Below are 26,369 nucleotides of genomic sequence, written 5' to 3'. Positions count from 1 at the left end.
CAAGAATGGAAGAAAAGTATGCTGGTGCCAAGACCTAATTTTCTGGTACCTGCTAAAAGGCTTAATTCAGTACTTTTTCACCAAAGATTCCTGGAAGTCACATATTCATTATCTAGTCCAAAACTGACAAGCTAAAAGCACATTTTGCAGGTGGAAGACGTTTTACTGCGTTTCTTAAAATTCCAGATTTCATACTTCCATAGAGTTCTTAGCATAGATGTTTATATAATAAGCTCTTCCTCCACATGGCCACTTCTTTGATAGCACAAAAATTGGCACTCTTCAAATAGCACATGCACTCATGAATGTAGAAATGCAACAAAGGTTAGCAGATTTAAGTCATATTATGTGCTTCAGAAGCAAAGGAGAAATCTTTCAAAAATACAAACAAGCTTAATTTTATGGCCAGATTCCAAACTGGTCATGCTGACTTGTTGAAAGAGCAGGAAATTTTGAGTCCCAGCTCTGCATCATGGGGCAGCTCTACTTGAACGCTCAGCAATAAACTGAAGCTAACAGAAACTACAGTAAGGGAGGATAAGAAACAAAGCAGGAAAACATAAAAGCAGTCTAAGTAACATTAAATAGAGTTCTCCAGTACTTTCTACTCTGTGTTGTGGCCATCGTTCTGTTTATTTTCCTTCTCAACTCAATTGCACTAGGCCCACCCAGGTGGACTATAGGCACATGGGATGAACAGCTTCTATTTACTGCAGTTATTTTCTCTCTTGCAATTATTAACATCTAGAAGGTCTTGCCCAAAGAGTTGTCAGAGGTATTCTAGCTCATCTCAGTAATATCCACAGCATCTAGGGGGCTATATTTTTTTGTAATTGTTTGTAATTTTTTTTTTTCATTTTCCTGACTTAGAAGCTTTCTGTTGAACAACTGCATTTACATATTGCCAGAGATCCCAACTGTTTTAATTAATTGCTGAAATTGTCATTCCTTTTGTCATTTACACAGATAGGAAAGTCAAAGTTAGGTCTCATTGCTATAACACAACATATTTAAGTCCGGGTAACTAAGAGCTGTAGCAAAACCAAATTTTATAAGGAATTTTTTTTTTTTCCTCTGGCTTCACTCACAGGGAAAGGAGGGCAGACTTTTTTTTGGAAATGAACTAGTTTTTCTGGAGTTGAAGGGAATGTTGTTGTATATAAACCCATTAGTGAAACACAGTTCTCTAAACCATCCCTGGCTTGTTTGCAGACAGGACAAGTCCCATTAAGTCTCCCACCTAAAAGAGAAAAATCAAGCACATTCTCCTTCCTCTATTCACTGTAAATTCTCATAAAGAAAATAAGTCAGCCCTGCCAGCTTTTTGAACAGGTTGAGACAGCATAGGAAAATTCTGATATGGCAGAACTGAAGATGTCTTCCTTTTGTGAAATCACTGGGATTCCTGAATCTACATCAGAAGATCCTGACCCTGTGTGTTGGGTTTGCATGGCAATGTTTTACTAGTGGCAGGGGCTACAGGGATGTCTGTGAGACACTGCCAGAAGCTTCCCCATGTCCGACAGAGCCAACGCTAGATGGCTCCAAGATGAACCTGCTGCTGGCCAAAGCTGAGCCCATCAGCAACGCTGGTAGCATCTGTAGGACAACAAAGTTAAGGAGAAAAAAACCCCAAAACCTACAGAACAGCAGAGAGAGGACTGAGAATATGTGAAAGAAACCACTCTGCAAGCACCAAGGTCAGTGGAGGAAAGGGAGGAGGTGCTCCAGGTGCCACAGCAGGTTTGCTGGCAGGACTTGTGATCTCTGGCAGGGACCCACACTGGAGTAATTTGTGAAAGGGACCTTACTGGGGGGAAAAGGTAGAGAAGTCTGAAGCAAAGGTCAGTCCAGAAAGAAAGGGTGTGGGGGGAATGTTTTTAAGATTTCACTTTACTTCTCACTACCATACTCTAGTTTGATAAACAATTTCCCTGAGTCAAGTCTGTTCTGCCCTTTACAGCAATTGGTGACTGAACTCTCCCTGCCCTTATCTCAACCAATGAGCCTCCCATTATGCTTTCACTTCCCTGCCCAGCTGAGGAGGGGAGTAAGCAGGCAGCTGGCATGCAGCCAGGGTCAGCCCATCACACCCTGGCTTTACCATGAAACGCTTGATGCCTGCTCAGAATACAGCTCCACAGCACCTCAAGCCAACCTAAGGTGCAGTACAGTATCACTGCCAACTAGAGGTGCTTCCTCGTCCTTCTTTGTTGGTGGTTTGTGAAGATAACCACATTAAACCATCTAAAATGAAATTTTTTTGGGTTTTGACAAATCAGGTCCCTGAACAGATCCTCTACCTGGTCACAAGTGTTGCTTCCTTTGCTTGACAGAGGACAAGACCATGAGGCCAGAAAACATGACTAGCCAGACCTGGATTTAGATTGTTCTCAGCACTACAGCATACATATGTTCAAACTGGATTTAACCAAATAAATCTGGGTACTAAACACAGTCCAGTTCCAATATGAAGATTTGGATATGCTTATTTCCTCAGAGGCTGAAGTACTTATACTGAGAGGCCAGAAATGAAGTGCTGAAAAGATCAGTCTTATTTCACATCTGCATTCATGACCTTAGAACAGGAGACAGCAATGCATTAATGAAAGCTGCAGGTAAGAGACATACATAAACCAAAGCCATAACATCATACCTACATAAAAAACCAGCTGATTTTGAAAAGGGCAATAACAAATACAGGATGAGATTTAGCTACACTAAATGCAAGGTTAAATACTAAGAGATGATTATTAATGAGTTCAAATTTCAGGGGTGATCTCTTAAAAGCAGGGGGATGAAAAAGCCATGAGATCATTAATGGATTACTAAATGAGTACAACCCACAAATTCAATACAGCTATGAAAAATACCACTAACATAATTGCAGAAGATACTGGGAAATACACATGCCATTGGACAAGCTGATAGTGAACTTCATGAGTTTTTTATTTTTTTCTTTTTCAGTCTGGTCTGTGTTCATATAAGAACAGCACAAGGGTGAAAAGCTGAATTTCATGCCTGGGCAACAAGCCAGTGCTTAGGAAAAAAAAATATTGAGTCCAAAGTATCAACTGCCTTTTGTACAGCATCTCATCTACTTAAACCCTAATGAGTCCCCAACAAAGGTGAACACAACGAAGTGCTTTGGCATGACCAGTATGGCAAGCAATGTGTGACACCAAGTATTTCATCTGCAGTGAATGCTGTCCTTCCTGCAGAGAGCAGAAACTGGGGAAAATATAAGGGAAATCTGATAATATATCTTCTATAAGGATAATACTGACATATCAAAGTTGAAAACTCAGTCATCATCTGTATTAGCAGATAAACGAGTATTAAAGACAAAAGCTACATTGCAGCTCCATGCCACCTTATTAAAGAGAAATGAATTTGTCAAAAGTTAGACACAAAACTGGAACCTGCCGGTTTTCTGACATGAAAGTATCCATCACTATCCAAATTAAACCCCAGTTCTAGCTCCCTCATCACAAGGAAGATGTTGACAGTTTTAAATATTAAAGGGATAGGAATCAGTGTTTGCATCTACTTTTGACTGCATAATTTTAACAAATTATTACACACCATTTTGGTTTGAGAGCAAAAGGGCATCACATAATTATTAGGGTTGGAAAGGACCTCTGAATATCATCTGCGCCAAACCCCAACCAAGGCAGGGTCACCTAGAACAGATTACACAGAAACGTGTCCAGGTGGGTTCTGAATGTCTCCAGAATGGGAGACTCCACGGTCTCCCTGGGCAGCCAGGCCTGTTCCAGTCTGCCACCCTCAATGTAAGTTGTTCCTCATCTCGAGATGAACTTCCTGTGTTTTAGTTCCTGGCCATTGCTCCTTCCTGCCCGTCGCTGGGCACCACTGAAAAATCTCTTGGCGCTCAACTTTGGGGTATTTATATGCATTAATGAGATCCCCTCTCAGTCATTTCTCCAGACTGAACAAGCCCAGCTTTCCTCTCTCTCTCGCAAGATGCTCCAGAGCCCTCATCATCTTTGTGAATCCTCTCCAGGACACCTTTGCCTCTTGCATTGAGGAGTCCAGAATGGGACACAGCACACCAGATGTGCCCTCTGGTTACCAACCCCCCCACTCCTACATACTCCCTGGAAGATCGCAGCCCGCCGATCCCGCGGTCCCGGTCCCGCTCCCGGTCCCGACCCCTCCCGCTCCCTCTGCCCTTCCCTCAGCGACTACGGAAGCGCCGAGTCCCGGGGCCGGGGCCCTACCTTGGCCGCGGAACAGCCACAGCTACTGCCTCACTAGAAATCCTCCCTGCGCTCCTCCGCTGCGCCTGGCACACACCTCAGACTCTCTCATTCCCAGCTGCAGTGAGGCACGGAGGAAGAACACGGCCGATCCTTGCCTCATAGCGGGTCGGCGGGGCGTGTTATCTTCCCTTTGTGGTCAGGCGCGCCGTGGGCAGCTCAGGGCCGGCGAAGGCCCGTGTGCTGCGGGCGGCGCTGACGTGTCGGAGGGAGCGGCGGCGGCCGCGGCGGCACCATGTGAGTGAGGGAGTGAGGGAGTGAGGGAGGGACCGCACGGGGGTCTCGCAGCTCCCCGCCCTCCCTCCCCAGCCCTAACCTCCTGCTCTCTCCACAGGTCGAAGGTCACCTTTAAAGTGACGCTCACCTCGGACCCCCGCTTGCCTTACAAAGTGTGAGTGCCGGCGCTGCGTGGGGCTGCGGGGAAGTGGAAACGGGGCACATCGCGAATGGTCTCTAATGGCCATCCCGGCGGGGCATTCCGCCAGCGGGAACGGCCTTTGCCGCCCTCCGTGTGGAGTGACAGGCGGTGTCCGTGGGTAGCCCTGCTCTCGGGGCTTTCTCGCTTTGCCCTAGTGCCGTGCGAGTCTTCCAGAGAGTTTCAGAGTCACTCAGGTTAGAAAAGACCTCTGAGGTCTTTGAGTCCAGCCTTTGCCTGATCACTGCCTTGACAGCCAGACCATGGCACGACTGGCCGCGTCCAGGCCTTTCTTGAACACCTCCAGGGACGGTGACTACTGCCTCCCTGGGCAGCCAGCCCATTTGGTGGGCAGCCCTTTTGACAACCCTTCCAGTGAAAAATGTGTCTTGATGTTCCCCTGCCACAGCTTGAGGCCGAGTTCTCTCTTCCTGGAGGAGACATTGCTGTGGAGCTTAATCCCACACCTCCTGAGGTGTGCCACATCTGCTGAAACTGCTGTTCTCATTCTCTGCTAAAAATGCTTCTCTTGAAGTGTCTCACAGCCACCAGGGACCTATTCCCCCCTGGACCTGTGCTTGCACAGCTTTGGCAAAAGTACTTCCATTGGTAAAATGAAGTTTCAATCAGTAGTTTAACAGCAGATAAAGTTGCTTTTTGTTTTGGCAGCCAAGTATTTACTTGTGTTGTGATTTCAGGTTAAGCGTGCCTGAGAGCACACCTTTCACAGCAGTCCTCAAGTTTGCTGCAGAAGAAGTAAGTAGGGAGTGATGATGTTGGTTTTTAACATTTTGCATGTTACAAAATAAGCAAAAGCTTTTTTAATCATAAAAACACAGTGGTTAATTCAGCACAAGGAACTGCTGTTGGTTACAGATGGTCACAAGCTTTACTGGCCTCACTGGGGGCCTGGCAGAACTTGCAGAATCCTAAACTTTGTGATCCTTGCACAATTTATGCATCAGCAGATGGAATGAGGTGCTTTTTGTTTTTTGTACTTAACTGTTTCATATCAGTGATGTAAAAAATTGTGACAGTAAAGAGAATTAAAAGGTACTGCTATTGGATACTTAATACTGAAATTTCTTATGTGGAATATCAGGAAAATACTTCAGAATTATCTGGGAAACTCTTAAACTCTTTTCACATTCACTTCTAGTAATCTCTGACTTTGGACAAGCACAGAGTTTCTGATTGTGGAAGGTACTGAGATCAGCCATATGGGATAGATTGAAAAAACTGACTTAAGGGAAGAAGATGTGGATAGTGTGTTCTTTAGCTTCTGTGTGTTGATCTTTCACATGGAATCCTATATCATTAGTTTTTTTAATTGCCCACATCATGTTTTTAAAGAGATGTATCATGTTGTTTCAGATTAAGCATGCAAAGGTTTAGAGACATTCACTGGGTGTAAACAGTAAAATCATTGCTCAGAAGTATGATGGTTCTCTTCATCTAACTAGCAAAAAATCAGCTGAGTGTGTTCCTGCAATTCTCCCTCTTGTCTTTTTAGGAAAACCTGGGACAGTTTGGGTTATTGAAAATTTCTTTTGTTTGAGCATTGTAATTCTAATAAAATAGTTAGGAAGGATAACAGGTTCTAGGTCTTGAGTCTCCTTAGGTTGTTACAGTTACACCATGATGTGACAGAAATTATTAGAGGAAACACAGCTTGTGGAGGGAGGCTGTGGATTGGTTTTGTTGTGAATTTACTTGAAGAGCACATTATACAGAATATTGCTTGCTGTTTAAGATATTTAATGGGGGCTTTTACTATGTTTTCCCCAGTTATTTTTATTCTGTATTAATACAGCTGTGCCAACACATAGAGATCTAGACTGAAAAGCCTAACAAACAAGTATGAGGTACCAAAAATGAGTGTGACTGAGTAGTTGGAGATGTTGAAAGGGAGGTGCTGCTTCTGGTGGGGGTTGCCATTGAACCTGTTAACTTCACCTACTCATGGAATGTTAGTTAGTAACAATGTTAGTTAGTGATAGGATCATCTGAGAAATGTATTTAAAGAATCATTGCTAACTCAAATATTTACATTTAGCAAATCATTCTTTTAATTGGTGTATTTTGAGTATCTGTGGGAGTTTTGCTGTTTGACCACAGGTTATTCTGGATCAGCACTGAAGTTTTTTGCATCTCTTTGAGACCAGGGAGAATGAAGTGCTTTGTAAACAGAGAGTAAAAAAAGATTGTTAAACCCTTCCCCAGGAATGAAGCCCCTTGTGAAGTGGCATTGAAAAGAATGACAGATTAACTTTTGTGTTATATGAATGTTTTTTCGTTCCTTTAACTGCATAGGTTAACATTAATTTATGCAGTGTGTTGTGACTCAAGAACCAGTTTCACAGTACCTTAAATTATACATATATGGAAAAGATCAAAATTTGGGTAACGTTCTTAGTTGTTCTCGAGGGGCAGTGCATTATCCTCTCAGTAACTAAAACTCTCAGGGCAGAGAAGTATTTAAGTTCTGGCTATTTTGCCTTAGCAAAAACTTAAAATTTGCCAAATCATAACCAGACTTGGTTTAGTTAGAAAAAACCTCATTTATAGTGTGTGATATCTGTTGGGTTTTTTCCTTCATATTGTAGAGCAACCTGGTACATGTGTCAGGTGTACTTTTGCACAATAGTTAGGAAAAAATCTCCATTACATGTGTGGAATTACTACTAAAATAGTCCTCCATTTCCTTTAAATAAAGATAGTTATATCTATAAATGTGAACTCTTCTCTAACTTTTTTTTGTACCTGAACCAGCTAAAATTATAATTTTAGTATTACCCATGTATTTTCTGCTTTAACTATGTCTCTTACGCTGTTTTGTCCTACTCATATTTCCTTTAGTTCAAAGTTCCAGCAGCAACAAGTGCCATTATAACAAATGGTAAGGATATAGTTTATATATATTTTTAATAGTTTTTGTATTAAAGTTTCAGTGAACATTTATTGATAGAATCAATACTGTCTCATGTTTCACAAACTCTACATACTGCAAATTGAATTTAATGATATTACAGCATTGTGTAAACTTCTGCATGAGGTAAAGATATTAAACCACTGATTCAGTTTTGTCCAAATATATAACTTGGACTTCTCTGTGCTGAAGGTTTCTTGTCAGTTCCCATGTTTTTGGTTATAGGAAATAGCTGCATGATGACCTGATGTAGTAGTTGTATCTTGCTGGTATGTTTTTTGAGCTGCAAGTTTAATGTAATAAATTGTAATATGTCTGTTTCATCTTCTTTTTTCTTTTTTTTCCTTCTTCCTAGATGGTATAGGAATAAACCCTGCACAGACAGCAGGTACGTTACTGTGTATGAATCCCAGTATTTAAAACTCATTGTTTTTCTTCCAATCTAATGTAAAGCACATGGGGTTGTTTTATATTGTAGGTTTTGACTTCTTAAGTGGGAGGAGCATTTACCCAGTAGTTGAAAACTACAGTCATTGTAGTGTGTAAAAGGTTAAATCCAAAGAACAGTGTTTGGGTTTTTTCATTCAGTGTTTATTTAGTTCTGTGAAAAAGTGGGGTGCTTCTGATGTTTGGAGCTTTGCATTTAATATACAGTTTAAAAGCAATACTGTATTATGTGCTACTGCAGTAATAGGTAACAGCTGTATTTCCCCCCTGCTCTAACTAATTTAGTGGTACTTGCTGTTCTAGTAGCACTTCTCATTAGATATGTTAAAAAAAGTAAGTGTTTAAGAGCAGGAACTCCAGGGGTTTTGGAGAGTGTTTTCAGAAGAGTTGGGTTGCAACTAGGTGATCATAAAGGTCTCTTCCAAATCAGACCATTTTTTGATTCTTGCTGATAGCTCTCTTGTTCTCACCAAGGGGTTCCATGCCAGAAATCCCTGATTTCAAATGCCTAGGCTGGCCTTGAGAGAAGAGTTTCTCTGTCACAAGAAAGTGTCAGACCCCTACCCATCACCTCCTGAAATACATGGAAAGAGAGTATGGAGGTTGAATTGTACCAATAATGGTCTGCTGTCTGGAGGCAGATTGTGTGGACGTGTTCTTGAAAAACTGTGCTTTTAAACTAATTGGGAAATAGTTACACTGGTCTAATCTTAAACCATTTGACAAGAGAGTGGAACAGAGTATCTCAATAAAAAGTTATGACCATTTCTTACCTACTAAGTGCTAGTAAAAACGGCTTTGCTGCTTATGGAATCTGGTCATCCAGTGAAAACTTGAATAATTTTACTCCTGCTTGCAAACATGATGAATAGTTGATGGAGACTTGCTGCTATTCTGGTTTTTGCACAAAATCCATGCATCCATTCATCTGTCCCATTTGTGCCTTTTGACTGCCATTCATTACTGAAGGTAGCACAGGAAAGAAAACCCAAGGTATTATCAGCACACTTAGCTGCGTAAACTAGAGAGTATAAAGTAAATCCTTGCAGAGCACAGAGCAATATCTGATAATGAGAAGAGCAGTTGCTTGACATTGGTTTGGGGAATTTCTTGGAGGTGTTAGAGAAACCCTTTAAGTGCAGAGACCTATTTCTGAGATCTGTGATTGCATCAACAACATTTGAAAATGAAGACCAATTTGTGTTTTTAGCTTTCTGCTCCGCTGGAGACTTCTGTCCTGCCTTAACACCTGGATTATTATTTACAGGTGTAGTTCCTCAGGCAGACTTCTCAGCTGATGCTGTCCTCATCATGATCCCATGACCTAGTGTATTAAAAACAGATAATAAATCTAATAAATTACTTTAGTTACTAGATCATCACCCACACGTAAAGCCACATTTTCACATGACCACTGATGAATACTTAGGCAAAATGGTAAAATTGCTTAAGGTACGCTTAGGCTGTTTCTCTTCCTCAGCAATATGATTTGATTTTGTGTTATGTAGCTTAAATTAATTGTAGCTTAATCCTTTAAAATAAATGTATTTAGAACTACTTGACTGTTGAATGAAAGCATCCATACAGTAGTTCATTGTACTTGCAGCTGTGCATATTGAATTCACATCTCCAGTTGATTTGCTTTACCTCTCCTAAGCTCTTAGAAATATTCAGGAATTATTCAGTAGTATAAGAAAGCATCACATAATCAAGAAACAGGTAAATTAAAACCATCTAGATGCAAAATTTTGTTATCTCTGCCTTATTCTGCACATGTAAAATTAGGCACATGGATTATATTTTTTTTTTAACATAGGTGTTCTGTCAATGATGTGTGATGTTGCCCTTAACTGGGAACAAAACAAACCAGTCCACAACAAAACAAGCCTCCAAAATCAACCCAAACAAAACAAGCAAAATACAGCCTTACACCAAACTTAGTGTTCAGACTAAAATACCTCCTCAGTTTACAAGTAAATATAAATAACTTAGATATATCTTCTGTTCAGCCTCATTAATTGGTATCTCTATATCTACCTTTTTCACATCTTTTTTTTTTCATATATCTGAGTTCCTGCAGATTGAACAGTTACTTTAGTCTTCAAAAACTTCCAAAATAAGATATAAAGGAATAAAATTTTGGTAATCCTTGGGGATTTCAGAGGTTTTGTATTATTACACGATTTCCCTTCCTTTCTGAGAAAAAGCACTCAGGTATGACTTTCATTTTCCTTACATGATTTCATGGAGTAGGGGAAATGAAAGCCGAAAGAGCTAGGCTTAGCACTTAATCCCTGTATTGATTTCAATTTTAAATCCTTGATAGTTCAGGGAGTAGTATGCTATAACTTTAATAAAACCAGTGCGATACTAATGATGAAAACAGAGTGAGGTGAGGTGAGCTACTGTCTCCATGAGATGCAGCTGACGCCTGTCTTAAAATGTTCATAATTTTATGATGACCATTACAATAGGATGTTTCCAATCTAGAATAGTAAGGCTAGTAGGCTGTTCTGTTTTGCTGGTGAGACAGGTTTGCATTCAGTGGGTTTTATAGATCTCTTCAGTACCTGGTCTTGGCAGATCTGTATGACCGGAATGTCTTCTGATAACGTGTTCTTTTGATTTGATTTTCTAAGGATCATTATGTTGAATAGATACAATTAATTTGATCCACTTGCTGGAGAAATGGAGTTCAAAAAAAAGGTAGCTTTATTCTAATACACGAAACAACTTAAATGTATGTCAAGTATCTTAATCTTTTTTGTGAGAGCACTCTACAGCCCTGGAACGGGCTGCTTGCAAGGGAAGTAGAATTACTCTGTTTTAAAAGTTAATGCAAGGTTCAGTAAGGAATCAAATATAGTCTATCTTGTACAGTAGTAGTATGAAATAAAAAAGTAAATATTCCATATATTAAATAAATACATCACTTAGTGGGTGTGGTTTCATTTTCAAATGTTACATTTAATAGAAAAAAATAGAAACCTGAATGCATTAAAAAAAATTCAATACATCTACATATTAGAAACTTCTAATTTTCATTATGTCTTCTTGAAAAGACTATGATGATTAAGACACTACAGTAATAAATAAGAAGTTGAAAGGGATTTTTATGCTAAAATGGGACTAACTTGTGCGTGGACATTTGGAGAACCTTCCTAAAACAATTTAGGTTCCAAAGTTAGAAGTCAATAAGTACTGAACCAAGGAGAGAGATAAAAATGGATGAATGAATGAATGAGCTCAAGATAACAAAATAATTATGGAAAAGTAAAACTTGGTTTTCTGTTCTTGAAATTATTATGGCTTATAAGTGAAATGGGGCATTTGAGTGTGGAACTGTAAAATTTGAAAGGCTACACTTCACAAGGTCTAACATTTTTATTTAAAATAATGAGCTCTTTGGAAAGGGAGGGGTAAGATAAAATTCTATGGAAGCATGAAAACTTTATTTCTGGTATGTCAGAGGAATTACTATGAAGCTGTTAAGCACTGACTTGACACTGTTACCCTTTAAATGTGTTTATTGAGGGAACATTGTATTTTCTTGGTTAGTAACACATCCCGTTTTCTTTCTTTGTTTAGGAAATGTGTTTCTAAAGCATGGTTCAGATCTACGGCTCATTCCCAGAGATCGTGTTGGGAGCTCCTAACATCTCGTGAAAGCTGGGGAATAGGTGACATTGCTGTGCAGCAGCGGTCTATTTATTTTGGAGCTCCAAAATGCACCTGATGAATTGGACTTCTTTAAAGCAAGCAAAACTAAGTTCCCTGAATTTTTTTTTTTTTTTTTTTTTGGAAACAGATAAAAGTTCATTTTCCTGTTAAAAAGCATTAACTCATGCACTGAATCTGCCCTGATTAGTAGAAAAACAGGCTGATTGCATGTTATGTTGCTGTAAGAAAGACAGACTTCTCTGTAGGTGTTATTGACACCACAAGGGTAAGCACAGCCACCATCAATAGATACTTAAAATACTGGATATTGTTAAGCTCACTTTGTGAAGAGAGAAACTGTTATGATGTTGCTACAAAGAAATTATTTCTACTGAATGCTAAAAGATGGGGTTTTTTGTGTATTTTTTTTTTCTAAAGTTAATTCCATGTTCACGGGAACAGCTTTCACCTGATTCATATATTGATCTCAAGTAGAAGGGAGATTGCAGGAGTTTATTATTCAAATAAGTAAACAGCTGCCAAATGCTCCAAAGAATTCTAAGATTTAATTGCTGCAAGTATCTGAGATTAAAAACAGATTTCTCTGTTTTAAGACTTCATTTTGATTTACTATGAAGTGAGATTAATCTTAATTTCAGAGAATTTGCAAGACCTAGTCTCCTCACATGAAGTGCCATCAGCTGGGAAGGATTGCAGGGTAATTTGAGAATGTGTAGACTGGTCAAGTATGTCATTCCTTTTTCAGTAAACTAATACTGGTTCTTTCCAGAAGTCTTGGTTTTGTTGCTGCCTGTTACATAGAAAACACCATAGAATTCACTGAAATATTTTTGTTCAGATTAGAAATTGCCAGGTGTACACTGTCAGTTGTGTATTTTAAGTAGAGAAATTGCTGCTTTCCTTGAACTGGTTGTCTATGCTGTTATTTAATATATTTGGCAAAATATTACCATATTTCATTTTTTTCTGTTCTACTGAGTTGAACAGAAGGAACAATGGGTATTGCAGTGCTTGGTTAAATGAGTATTGTCACAAATACAACTGTCCTGTGCAATCATTGTGCTTTAGAAAGATGTTGAGATAATGTGTCAGATAATGCAGAAGTACAAAATGCCCTTCTGAGTTGGTGTAAGCTGAGGAAATAAAGAAAAACTCCAGAAATCAATATTTGCCCATAAACAGCTTCCAAATTTAAGATAAATTGTAAAATTCTGTATTTTTCTTTAATAAACAATTAAATTAAAAAGTTCAAATGTTGTTCCTCTCCTATTCTTAGAGTTTGAGAATAATTAAAAACTCTGTTCCTGTTAACTATTCAACATGCTTTGGGATTCATTTTAAGCCAAAAGATTGTTGTTACGCAGAATTCTACAGAACACTGCCCCAAAGGGCAGAGTGCATAGGTTTTGTTTATCTAATGCCACAACATAATTAGGATGAGCAAAATTAATTGCTTGTAATTTTTAGCTGTAAATCTCTTGACTGAATGCTTGAAAAAGCACCTGATATTGGAATATAACAGGAATCATTTTTCTTCCCTGTCTCAAGGTGCAATGTTTTTGAAAGGGAATCATGGTTAACAGCATTTCGAAACTAGGATGCTCTGATGTTTATATAATTGAGGGTTATGTAAAAAGTATTTCATGTGGTGGCTAACATTTGTCACACTGTTACTTAGGTTATAACACAGCATAAAGTTTGACACACTGCATTGCAGGTAGTTTATGTAATGTGCTAAGAATTTGTTCATTTGGAAAAGTAACTGATATTTTTAGTACTCTGTTCATTGCACCTTTGTCTCATTATGGCCTCTAAAATCTGAACATGGCTTTTCTATTTGGTAAAGAGATTATTTCAGTGCTGAAACAAATTTACCAGTCTTTGAAAGTTGACTCAACCTTTTTGAGTTCATTTTGTTAAGTCTTGTTTGACATGGTTGTATAGGAAACTTTAAGTTTCTAGGGTTTGGGAGTTAGAAAATTTTAGAAGTGCTGTGCTCCCAGATTTGTACTGGTCTATCTATCCATACTTTGTGGTGTACTTTGGAAATCGACTCTACCTGCAGTTGTGTTGTTTTCAGCTCTGGTTATAACTTGAATGGTGTTAAAAAAAAATATTTGTTTGTGATACACTTTGTCGCACCTTTGCTGAAGTCAATTTGAAGAGTCTTTTTTCTGTATTCTACATTTAAAAAAGGACGGCTGATTTATGTTACAAAGATGGTCAGTGAAAAAAAAAATAAAAATGGCAGCATAAATTGTGAAAAGTCCCACCAAAACTTTCAAATATCTCTAATTGTTCTTTTGGTTCATAGAGATCATAGAAGTTTTATTTTGATAAAATTTGAAGATGTCATGGACATTTTTCAGGGAGGAAAGCACAATGATCTGATGGAGTAGAAGGGGAGAAGTTAGAAAATGGCCCTGATAATAAGTTCTGTTAGCAGGATGGTTTTTTTCATGTGTTCTTGTCACAAAATCCAACTGTGTTTGAGATGAAAAGGCCATTTTCCTTTCTTGTTACTATGTAAGAGTCATAAAAACTGTTGACAGTAGGTCTGAAAAGTTGAGAATTCTTATTCTTTGTGTTTAGCTGGATCACAAAAGCCCAGCTTCTGCTGCTGATCCAGTGACACAAGGAGCAGTCGGAGTGAGAGAAGGAGCTGTGCCAGCACAACTGCACAACAAGTGGATTCTGAAGGTGCTGGGGCACAGCAGTCCTTTGTACGGCAGCATGCAAGTGGCCTTCAAACAGAGCACTCTAATGGGGCACTGGGAAAAGTTCAATCCTGCAGTCATCTTAGCAGTGCTGTGGATACTGTTCCAGGGATTTTAGCAGGAGTGCTAAGCTCCAGCTGGGTGAACTTCAGTCCATGTGTAATGCAGTGCTCAGAGCTAAATACAGTATACCAAACAGTACATCTCAGTAGTGAATTTCAGCTGCTGATGGAAGGTAAATAAATACTGGGGAGTGTTCACAAAAGCAAGTTTGATCTTTTTGAGGCTAATCTCTGCAGGCTGCTGCTGAAGTTAACAAGTTGAAGTCTTCCAGAGAGACTCGGTGTAGCTAAAATCTTCAGCTCAGAACAGCTCTCTGAGAAGCCTTTATCTCTTCACTGGCTAGAGAAAGCAATTGAGGCATTAACCTTCAGGGGCTAATGTTAACCCTTCTGAATGCCTTCCCCAGCTGGTACTTTCCTCCTCCCTTCAATATTATATGTTACATACCTCAGTCCACTCAGTCTTGTTTGATCTTGATTAACACATGATGTAAAGTTCCCAGGGACTTGTTCAAAATCACAAGAACCTTTTTATATGAAATCAAAACTAGTTTCTAATGTAATATAATTACTTAAATACAATCTTTTTTCCTTTTATGGCAGGTTCAGGACCCTTGCTGGTAGTATGAGGAAGGCTTGTTTTTTACAGAAAGCTTTCCCAGGTTAAAAATAGTTCTGTTTACAAATAAGAAAATGTGTGTACTGAAGAAGAAACCAAAAGATTCTATTACTGCATTTCTTTAGAGTATGGATTTGATCTTCTATATCTCTCTGAAGTGGTTAAATGTTTCTGGCAAGCAGATTTTGAAGGGTTTTGAATGTATGCAAATGCCCACTAATAAAAGGACCAGGTGCAGGTGCTCCTGTTTACTACTGTGAAGAAAATCCTGAGGCTAGGAGTGGGAACTGTCAGTGCCTCTCACTGATGAGAAATACCAGATGTGGTAAGAACCATACCAACCCTAAAGGCTTTTGATCATTTTAATGGAGAGAATTGTGCTTTGATTTTGAACAATAGATAAATTTGTTTACAGTCATTGAAAGTAGTCTTCATCTGGTGGGAATGAGACCACTGTCCACAATCCCTTTCACTGCTTGTGATATTTGACAAGAGGTAAGTCATTAAAGTAAGTCATTAAATAACTGGACTTCTCCCTGTGGAATTCTGTCTCAAAGGTGAAGTGTGAGCTGAGAAGTGCAGCATCTTTATCTTCAGAAGACTTGGCTATGGTAAAAATCCATTGCTGTCTGCTGAAAAGTTTAAAATGAAAAGGGGGTGGGGAATGTTCTTTGTCTTACCTACTGAGTCATGAAGTAATTTTGCAATTTGAGGGTCACACTGCATGACTTCTCATAGGAGAAGTGACAAGATTTTAGTAAATGTTTGCTATTAAACATCTTAGAAAGTCAACTAAAGAGCTGAGGGCTATTTGGAAGATAGTAAATGTGAAATAAATAGACATAAGAAGCATATCCACATCTAGGGAACACTTGCTATGGATGATCAGAAATAGCTTGGTTTTTAATACATACACGTGCTTCTAATGCTTAAAAAGCACCAGACATTATTTTGAGCTGCTTTTCACGTCTGTTTTTCGCAAAGTAGATTATAATACTTTTGATTGCATGCTAGCTTTGCCAAAGTGCTGTTGGCTTTACTGGGCCAAACTTCGTGCTATGATTTTTGTAGTTTAGGGATATAAATGCTGCTTATATACCCCAAGCTGGGTTTATGCAACCCTTGAATATATATCCATGTGAAAGTGACTGACAAGCAGCACTCATAACTGCCCTGAGGAAGGGACCTTAAGTTCATCTAGCTTCAATCCCCCTGCCATGGGCAAGGATGCTTTCTGTTAGGCTGCTCTCAGCCATTCTGAAAATTAATTTTTTTATGTTTAAATTGGAAACAAAAAGGCAATGCTGGATGTAGCTAACTGGCTGGTATTCATTGCAGTAGCTTTTTAAACTGTGGAAGGAGGAAGGAGTAAATAACATTGCTGTAATAAATTGCTGTCAGGCAATTCATGTTGCTTGAAAAATTAACATCTTTAAATTCATTTTTGCATTGACATTTCCAGTTAGTAGAGACCCATTAATTTGTGACAGGGTTCTGTTCTATTGCTATGGGCTCTTGAATAGTATACAAATAATAGTGGCTAACAATAAGAGCAGCCAGGCATCCTTACCAGCAGCACAAAGGGTAAAAGTTTGTGCAAGCACTCAGTGTCAGTAAAGCACCACCCATGCAGAGCTGCTTTTTAGTACATGAACAAGGGCACAGTATTTCTTGCCAACTGTTCTGTAGTTGATGTGATCCATTAGGGGTGACAATGATAATCAAATGGTCCTATTATTTATGTCAGCTTCATTTAATTCCCACTTCTTGGCTAAATGCCGTTCCACATGAATATGTGTGTGTGTGTAGCACAGAGTGTCCACAGTGAGCTCAGGTACTCATCATTCTTATTTCATTACTGTTTTGGATGATTCCAACTCTCTCCAAGGGAGGTCTGTTCCACAGTGTGATTTCGGGACAGTGAGTTCTATGGGGCCTCACATCTGAGAATCTGTCATTTAAAACCCATTCTGAAGTTTATGCATTTCATTTTTATTTGTCATCATGAAAATTTAAGGTGGAGAGCTTCCACTCATTTTCAGCCCTTAAGGTCAGGGATTGCTGAAGTTTAAAGTGCCACATCTAAATGTCTGTAAATAACAGGAAAGCAATTTTAGCCATGTGCTTTTGTAAATTAGGCTTAAATTTCTTCTGCCCTACTGACATGCCAGAGGAACTTAGTAATGTCAGAAAATTTTGCAGCCATGAAAAATACTAAGAGGAAGAAAAAAAAAAATAAAAGCCATCTAAAAATGAGAACATGTTAGTACTACAGGGCCTGATGAAACCTGACATCCCATTTCAGTTTTGCAGTTCTCAAAATTTTCATTGCTGACCACTGCCCTTTCATCATTCTATTACCCTGATTCCAGACACTTCCAATTATGAACTGAAGAGATGACTTGTTTCTGAGCATCTCTATAGAAACATCCTGTTTCAATACTGATCATTCAGGGCAGTCTGATATCAATTATACTTCATTTGCAGACGTCATGTCTTTTGTCATTGCAGTAGTGTAGACTAATTTATCCCTAAATGATTAAAGTAATGCAGTTTACACTGGGAAAGTCCTTGCATCTAAGGAAGCATAGCAAATACATAAATTGTCCTCTATTCTAAAAATAGTTAAAGTTATCAGGTATTTTTAATTCTCTAAAATGAAATTGAAAGAAAACCTATAACTTTGCCACTTCATCCTGAAAGTGGCAGCTATCAAAGTTAAAGTATGCATTCTTCATCATATTATGCCTTAAATGCAAATTTTACTTTTAGTTTGAACAGTGAGATCACCTGGAAAATGAAGCCTATTAAATTGCTGCTGTGATATGCTTACATTGATTGATGACCTCAAATTAGAATGGCAAGGAAAGGCTGTAACAGCCTATTGTATTCATCACAAAATTAAGATATTCGTAAAGATTTTTTAACTTAGTGTTTGGCTGGTTAGACAAAATTATTTTAATCAAATCCTTGACAGTTTTCTTTCCTGAACATTTGACAGTTGATGATCCATAATGCAAAACAAATTCCTGCTTATTAGTGTCCAAATACTAGTTTTAGTTATGCTTCCCTGGTATGAGTGAGGCATGTCACTGCACTCCAAATCTTGTGCACTGTACTGCAGTTCATGCTCCAGTGTAAAAGCTAAAGGAAGGCAATTATTTCCATTATTTACTGATGGTGGACTGAAACATCAATTCTGTCCAAAAAGAAAGAACCCTGAACTGTGAGGTGGCAAATAAACAATTATGGTATCAATAAAATGTATGATCTTGATCATACATAAGATCACTTGAGTGAACTTTTTAGTATTAAAAAATGAAAGTCTCATGGATGGGGCAGATCTGCAACCAAAATGCAGTGACTGTACTTCATTTTGGTTTGCCAGAAGAAGTTTCAGCACCATTCCATTTCATTCAATGCAGAAGACTATGTACAAAGAATTTTAATTTTTCTAATACAGTAATTCTTCAACTATTTTTGTTGTTGACTTGAATTATATGCATTCTACATATGTAGCATTTCAAAAGGGATCTAAAACTGTTCTGGAAATTCGTTAGGGGTCCAAAGCTGAAAAAGGCTGAATAAAATTGAACTGGTATAACTACTGCAATATTTAAGGAATAAGGCAAGAATATGTCTAACTGTACTAGAAAGTGTTTCTGCAAATGTGGTTCTTTAAAATGTACTGCCAGTCTTCGGAAGTTTTGTAGACAAGTGTTCTACTAGACTTATATTTCAAAAGTTTTAAACAAACTCCATTTTAATTTGTGAAAATTAAGCCTGCTTCTTTTTCCTCCTTTCCCAGCATATATCTAGGACAACTGGTGGGACCAATTTCTACAGACCATAGGAGAAGCCTGGTCAGTAAGTTTAAGCTAAATGACGTGCTAGCTCAGGTAAGATGGATTCCAGTCAGGGAGGCTTTTACAGAAAACAAGCATGAACCAGCACAGATGGGGAAGCTGATGCTTCCTGTTCCCTGCAGATCATTGGTTTTATGAGCTTCTTAGCTACCCTCAGTACTGCCGGTCATAAACATAGGCAGCTTAAAAATCTGTTTGTAACCAAGCTAAAAATCTCTGTGGATTGTGCTTTAATTAAACTCCTGTCAGAGGTGTTCAGGCAGTAAATGAATTTAAAATCTTATAAATAACTCTGTCCATTCAATTAATTTCTTGTTTCATAAAGATGTTAATTTTTCTTCTCCGAGGTGATTTTTTTCACTTATGTTGCCATTTTCACACTTTATCACAGAATATGCTGAGTTGGAAGGGATCCGCAAGGATCATTAAGTCCAGTCCTGCACAGGGCAGTCCCAAGAGTCACACCATGTGCTTGAAATCAGTGTTGAAACACTTCTTGAACTCTGGTCAGGCTCAGTGCTGTAACCAGTTCCTTGGAGAGCCTGTTTGAGTGCTCAATGTTTTGGGTTTTTTAGTTTTTTTCCTTAGAATTCTCTTCCCATCTACTTCTTAATAATTTTCTTCTTCCTTTGTTTTAATCCAATTCAGGTTGTCTGTCATTACCTTGTTCATCACAGCTCTTTGAGTTCCATTTTTCCCTTCTTTTCCTGAGACCTTTCCACAGTCGTGATTGCTGTTATTTAATGTAGCAAAATTAAAGAAGTCTGTGTGGCTAGCTTGTTATGAATAGCTGAGCAACCCTCCAGCCGGTTTTGCTTTTTTAATCCTCAGTCTAGCTGATACCCTGACTATATTTTTGCTCTTCATGGCCCCAGGACTAATTTGGTGTGTGAGGATGTGCTAGAATATTAATATAGGTAGCTGAAAAAGTCTCCTCTACACTAAATATAGTTTCACCAAAAAATAAAAAAAATAAAAATAAATCTGGCATGCAGAACATAGGCTCCAGTATTCTGGAAACACAGAATATCAGTCTGGATAATTCAAACATGAAATTAGTTTTGGCTGCTTCTTCATATTCCCCACATTGCTTCAGTAGCGCTAAGTCTGTGTTACTTAAAAGATTGAAATTCAGAAGGCCATTGTGTGAGCTAGGAAACCCAATGCTGCTGTGCCTCATTTTTCTCTGTAGTTTTATCTTTGTTTTTAAGTTTTTGGTCTGTTTATTTTCTCTTTTTTCCTTTTTTTAATTTTTTTTTTTCTTTTTCTGGAATAGTTCTTGAAGCATAATTTAATCCGTTATCCTACAAATCCACCATACATTATTTCCTTGCTGGCTACAGCAGATGATAATGAGTACAGCCAGCTCATGCAGAGCAGTGAGAAAGACAATAAAAAGAGAATAAGAAACAGTTTCAGGCATTTTAAACTAATCCTAACTGCAGCAAGAGACTATAAAAATTTCCTTACTCAGTTAAGGAACATAGGATTTTTGTGTTAATGGAGGCATGAAAAAACCTTTCTCAAGCAGTGAGAGGCTTCTCTTGGGCAGTTGCACAGAACTGTCCTCTTCTGAGGAGGGAGGGAACCTCTCATAAATGTTTTTGATTGGAAGTGGGAGATGAGGTGGATGAAATGACCTGATCTGGGAAAAGGAGGTGAAGTGACAGCAAGGTCCTCAGCATCCAAGTGTCTGCATATCTTGAAATAGGATACTGATACCTCTTAAACGTGTGTGTGAATTCCTGACGTTTTTGGTACTGTGGCCTCACCCCCATGCACTGCCTTTTCTCCTGCTAAATGGCATCTCCATCCACTCATTGTTGAGCAAAGGTCAGTTTTTCTTGAATAAGGGGAGTAGAATCTGACAGATTGGCACCATCCCACCCCAAACACAGTGCAAATCTGCCTTTTCTTTAGAAATGTGGAATCTAATGTAGGGTTTGTGTTGTTGGAGGGTACAGCTCATGCATTTCATCCATTGTGTGCCTTGCAGGGGTGCACAAATTGGTGGATTCTTACTGTGTTTGATCTTGCCACTTTGCAGAACACTTACACTATTGTTAAAGAAAACACTTTGTAAAGCTCTGTGGTTTGTTGAATAGCAGCGTTCCTGTTACTAGTGGATTGTGGAAAGCAACCTGTATTAACTTTCAGCTTTGTGGCTGACTAGCTCAAACTGAGAGTGACTGATTTGTTGCAGAAAACGCTATAGCAATTAAGCTGTCTGCCACTAAGAAATGCTAGCTTAACATTTTAATCCAATTTACAGGCAAGAGAATTGATACACAAGCTTTCTCCTCAGTAATGGCTGCTTTCCATCTGCTGCGTTTGGAATACCTGCCCTTGTCTCATGCATAAACCAATGTGGGATATGAGGGAGAAAGAAGATATTAGACTTGGTCCTATTCCAACTCTGTTCTTTTCATTTCTAGTATTCCCAATGTAGGTCCTTTCTGCACATCACAGAGGAAGGACTGTAAACTTCAAAACTTCCTCCCCACCCCTAAGAGAGCATTCCCCAGAAAAGGAGGTAAATGTAGCATAAGAGCTCCCTGACTTCAGAGGTATGATAATACTGGAAGAGATTTGCTTTCCTTTCTTGACCTGTTTCCTTCAAAGGGCTGTACTGAGCTACAGGCAGATACTTCTGTTCCAGAAATGAAAGGTAGATTATCTTGGAAAAATATCTGTTGCCAGTAGTGGAAGCCTCAGGAAGTATTGTCTTGGGAGATATAGTTCCAGCAAGTAATAATATCAAGCAGGAGAGCCAGCAATACTGGAACCATCGATGTAGGTTATATACAGGTGAGAAACCAAGCAGAACAGTGTATGTATGAAGCAACATAAATTGCTTTTCTGATGCAGGATGTACATCAGTCAACAAGACAACGGGAATTTTCAGTTTCTAATTCCTCAGTGACCTCCTTCTTTTGGCTCATACATTTTTAGGGTAAAATCTGTGAGCAGTCTTGGTTTTGGTCGCTTGTTTTTTCATCAGGAAAAACACAAAGCCGGTGGAATGGAAAAACTTTTTCCTTAAAATCTCAGGTGTGTGTGGAGGGGACAAAATCACCCCAGAGAATGAAAAGCCTCAAGTGACAGTAACTGTAGACAGTGTCTGCACTCCTTTGTATGGAAGGCACAGTGTCATTGCAAGATGGAAAGTAGTTGAGGAAGAACTTATTTTATTCCTCTGAAAATATTAGGATTTATTTATACAGATCTATGACTCCAGAAGGGGATAAAAGTGCATTTGCTATGTTCTTAAGAGAAAGCAAGGCAGAAGAATTTAATTAATCAAACTTTATTGCTTTATTAAGGCTGATTTCTGAGTACAGTTTTTTGTGTAGCAGAGGGCAGGTGAGAGTTTCAATGAATGCTTCATGGTGTAGCTTTCTGTGAAGGAAAATGCCTTGCATGGCTACAAACTCAGTACACATCTGCTTCATCTCATAAAATCATAAATTGTACATTTTGGCATTATGTAAAATAACACTTCTAAGCAAAACTGCCATAGCAAGAAGAAAAAATGTGTCTGCTAAAGATCAGGAAAAATTTTCTGATACAGTATTATTAGTTAGAGCTGCCTGGGAAATTTGATTTCTGCCTAAAAATCCAGAATAAATTCCTGTTTACAAATATTAATACCCGAAGTTGTTAAAAGTGCAGGATTTGCTATGGACTCTTGCTAGCAGCAACATTAAACATTGAATTTTCTTAAAACAGTGGAGGGACCTCTGACAGCACCCATGGCAACGAGGTGGCATCATTGTTTGACCAAGGCCTCATCTTGTCTGTCTGCTTTGTGAGATTTGGGGGAATGAGAAACACACCCTTTTTGATTAAATTATATATATATAATATTATATTATATATATATGTAAATTATATATATTATATATTTTTTCTTTAATATTGAAAACTCTAAGTTTTACTTAGGACACTAAGTAAACTAATGAAAAATGAAAGAGGCTTTGTTCATTATTGTCTTGCTCATCTGTTGTACATAGTGGAGCAGGTTTTTCTTTACAGACAGCTCGATGGTATTCTGTATTGGAGACTTCTTGCTCCATCCCTCTGGTCTCAGGGAAGCTTTTTACCTCTTTCTGGGTCAGGTATCTTCCTCTTCCTCACGGCAGTTTCCCAGCTCTTGCTTCTCCCGCCCTGGAGCGTCTTCTTTGACTCAAGCATTAGGTCTCCAGGGAAGGTGCAAGCTTCCCCTCCTGGGCTATAGTTTTCCAGACAGTGTTTAAAAGAATAAAATTCATCTGGAAAGACATACTGTGAAGGATATCATCAAGTATACCACTGAAAGAAGTGACAACAAAGTACCTTTGTAGTTTAGAGTCAGACCATGTATGGTGTGGAAATTTAAAGATGGCTGTCTGTGATAGTGGGCATGCTGATGCTGGAGGTCTCTTTCCACTGCAGTTCAGAATGTGGCAGCAAAAAGAGAAGCAGATTCTTTCCACATATCCTGAATAGGTGCTCAAACCAACACAACTGTTTGGCTTGTTAATTACATGTTTTCCTGTAATTGGAACAAATTATGTTTCTGTCAGAATTCCCATTCATTTTGAAGATGACTCAGTAATCTGAATCCCTTGCCCATGCAGTAAATGAAATAGACATATGTGAGAGAGCTGATTTCTATATCCAGGACTATCTCCTGAAAGTAGAAATGGGTTACATAAGCAGTCCTAGTTCTAGCATCCCCTACATTGACTTTGCTATGTTAATCTCAACTATGTATGTATCTATCTATATATATATATATATATTTTGACTGACTTCCTGCAGATGAAATGTCCTGTGTGAATGCAGCTTCAGTCTTCCAGACAGAAAATATTTCCTTGAAAAAACTCTTGGAGATGAAATCTTAAAATCTTGTTCCGGTCCTTAAAGTTTCAGAAGTTTGCTTGAGGCTAAGTTTTTGCCAGCACAGTTTTGTCTGTCCTGTGTTTCTGGCAAGGCTGATACACATCTGCTTTTGCCCATCCTTAAAGGAGTTGTTCTATTCCTGTGACATGCATGGAAGGATTTACCACGTCTATTCTTGGAGAGCTGGTATTTCTGAACTGTTGCTTTTGAAGTCCAGTTCCTATCCAATAAACTTTTATGCTTTACACAGATAATCAATCCCTTCACAAAAAGGAATTTCATTTCTGATTTGGGTTGCATGCATCATAGAATTTATTGTCTTCCTGAGGTTCTGCCAGCCCTGACCACAGCCCAGGACTCCTGGTCAGCCCCTGGAGTCATCAGTCCCTGCCCTGTGGTGCTGTGGCAGGTCAGGTCTCCAGCTCCCCACAGCCATGGCCATCACTGCTCTCTGACAAAACCTGCACAGGACTGAGTCTGCTCCACAGACTGACACTTCTGTAAAATATTCTGTAAAATATTATTGATGAAAAATTCATACTTAGATTAGCTTACACTGGTACAGAGTTCTATTCACTTGACATAATTCTTTGGTCTGGCTGCAGATTTGTAATTTAACCTATTACTAGTAAGGGATTTAAACTAATACACCTTTCTAATTTCTACTGTAGCACTACAGTAATTTCAAATGTTGCAAAGTGTTTGTTTCTTTTTAAATATTAGTTCAATTAATTTCATTATGGATTTTCAGTCTGTGCACAAAATACCACAATTAATTATGAATACACATTCAAGTAAATTTTTTATGCTGGGCCTAGTTTTTTTAATGAGTGTTTAAATCATTTACATATATTTCTTTTGAAATGATCCAACATTTGACATGTGTTCTTTTTAGCTATTTTTAGTTTTTCAGTGTCTCTAATGTTTTTTTAAACGTGTCCAAAAGAGTAAGGGGAGACAAAGAATACTTCCATTTAATTTTAGGGTCTGTTAAATCCTGATAACATTCCACAGGGCGGCAACTGGCTTGGTAGATGAGGAAAAACCAGTGGATATTTTCTAACTTGATTTCAGCAAGGCTTTCTAAATTGTTGTGTGTGAGATCCTAATAGAGGAGCTGGTGATGTATGGTCTGGAGGAGCCCATGGGTTGAAAACTGGCTGAATGGCCAGGTCCAGGGGATGGATACCAGTGACTATGTCCCAGGGATCAGTACTGGGTCCAGTCCTGTTTATCATCTTCATTAATGATCTGTATGTCAGGATGACCCTCAGCAGTGTTGCAGACAACACAAAACTGGGAGGAGTGGCTGACACACCAGAGGGTTATGCTGCCATCCAGAAAGTCCTCATCAGGCAGGAGATATGGGCTGATAGGAACCTCATGAATTTTAGCAATGAGAAGTGCAAAGGTTTTTCTGGAAAGAAAAAGTACACAGTTTCACCCACACTCCAGAAGAGCAGCAGACCAGTCCCAAACCAGCCACTCTACTTTTACATGTGGCTGACACAAGGGCTGTAATGTCTAGAACACAGAGCTCATTGTGCACAACACTATGTATTTCCTGTAGTGACCTACTTGTATTATTATTAGGAGGAAAATAAATCATTCTTATGCTTTGGTTTTTCTGTTCTTCATGTAACAGCCTGGAGCAAGGGAATTGTTACTATTTTGTGCCTGTGTAGTAGTCATACAAGCGAGAACAGAGCTTCCTGCTTTCTGCAGTCTCTTTTGGTGCACTGCTTCTAAGATGGAGGATGTATCTTGAGCATCATAGTTAGGTATGATTCATCACACAGTTGGGTTTTATACTGCACACGGACCGCTTGGCAATAAACTAGAAAAATAACATCATACTGGTTTAATTTTCTTGGGGAAGAAAGTCTAGTTAATCACAACACAGTTCAGCCACATACCTACATCTCTTTTTGTACTGTAATATTCATAGGAGCAGCATTCTGACCACCTGATGTATTTCTACAGTCAAGAAAGAAAAAGGAATGCAAATCTCATTAGAGGGAAATGCTGGTCAGAGGTCAAAACATATTCAGAGAAATTTTCTTTTCTTTCTTTTAGTAGCTCTAAAGCTTCAAATCAACAACTGCAATTCTCAGCCATACGCTCCCCAAGAAACTTCTTGCTCTCTGCTACAGCCCAAGGTCTTGGGAAATGTCATGGTGTTATTTCTATGTCACTCATATAAGTTTTTATTCTTATGAGCTCTCCACACACTGCTTTTATTCATTGCTATGCCTGAATTGGACAGTCTTCAATGTAACAACCAAGACATGCACTATATTAAAATATTTACTGAAAATTTTACTATCTTATTAGGTTTTAGTCCCTCAAATGACTCATGTCACTGGTGTCCATTTTCTTTTTTTTTTTTTTTTTTTTTTTTTGTTATAAATTTTGTTCCTAGAATTAATAAGGTGAACAGGAATATCATCACACCTTCCTTTACGG

At 38.7% G+C, this 26,369-nt stretch overlaps 1 protein-coding gene across 1 annotated transcript; it reads left to right on the top strand.

Moving 5' to 3' along the window:
• The first annotated feature begins 4,423 nt into the window (after positions 1-4,423).
• UFM1 (ubiquitin fold modifier 1) lies at positions 4,424-13,008 on the top strand. The gene is made up of 6 exons (XM_058861778.1): positions 4,424-4,520; positions 4,618-4,674; positions 5,397-5,454; positions 7,558-7,597; positions 7,983-8,015; positions 11,663-13,008. Coding segments are annotated over exons 1-6 (258 nt in total). The 5' UTR covers positions 4,424-4,518; the 3' UTR covers positions 11,731-13,008.
• Positions 13,009-26,369: the final 13,361 nt, after the last annotated feature.

Source organism: Poecile atricapillus, chromosome 1 (genome assembly GCF_030490865.1).
Source record: "Poecile atricapillus isolate bPoeAtr1 chromosome 1, bPoeAtr1.hap1, whole genome shotgun sequence".
In the NCBI taxonomy this organism is placed as follows: domain Eukaryota; kingdom Metazoa; phylum Chordata; class Aves; order Passeriformes; family Paridae; genus Poecile; species Poecile atricapillus.
The sequence above is the reverse complement of the archived record's forward strand: the minus strand, read 5'-3'. Positions and strand labels throughout refer to the sequence as shown.

Bases quoted from the DNA above. Each gene is read 5' to 3' on its own strand.
- UFM1 (XM_058861778.1), top strand. The intron at 5,455-7,557 runs GTAAGTAGGGAG...TATTTCCTTTAG, and splicing joins TCAAGTTTGCTGCAGAAGAA to TTCAAAGTTCCAGCAGCAAC. The intron at 8,016-11,662 runs GTACGTTACTGT...TTCTTTGTTTAG, and splicing joins AAACCCTGCACAGACAGCAG to GAAATGTGTTTCTAAAGCAT.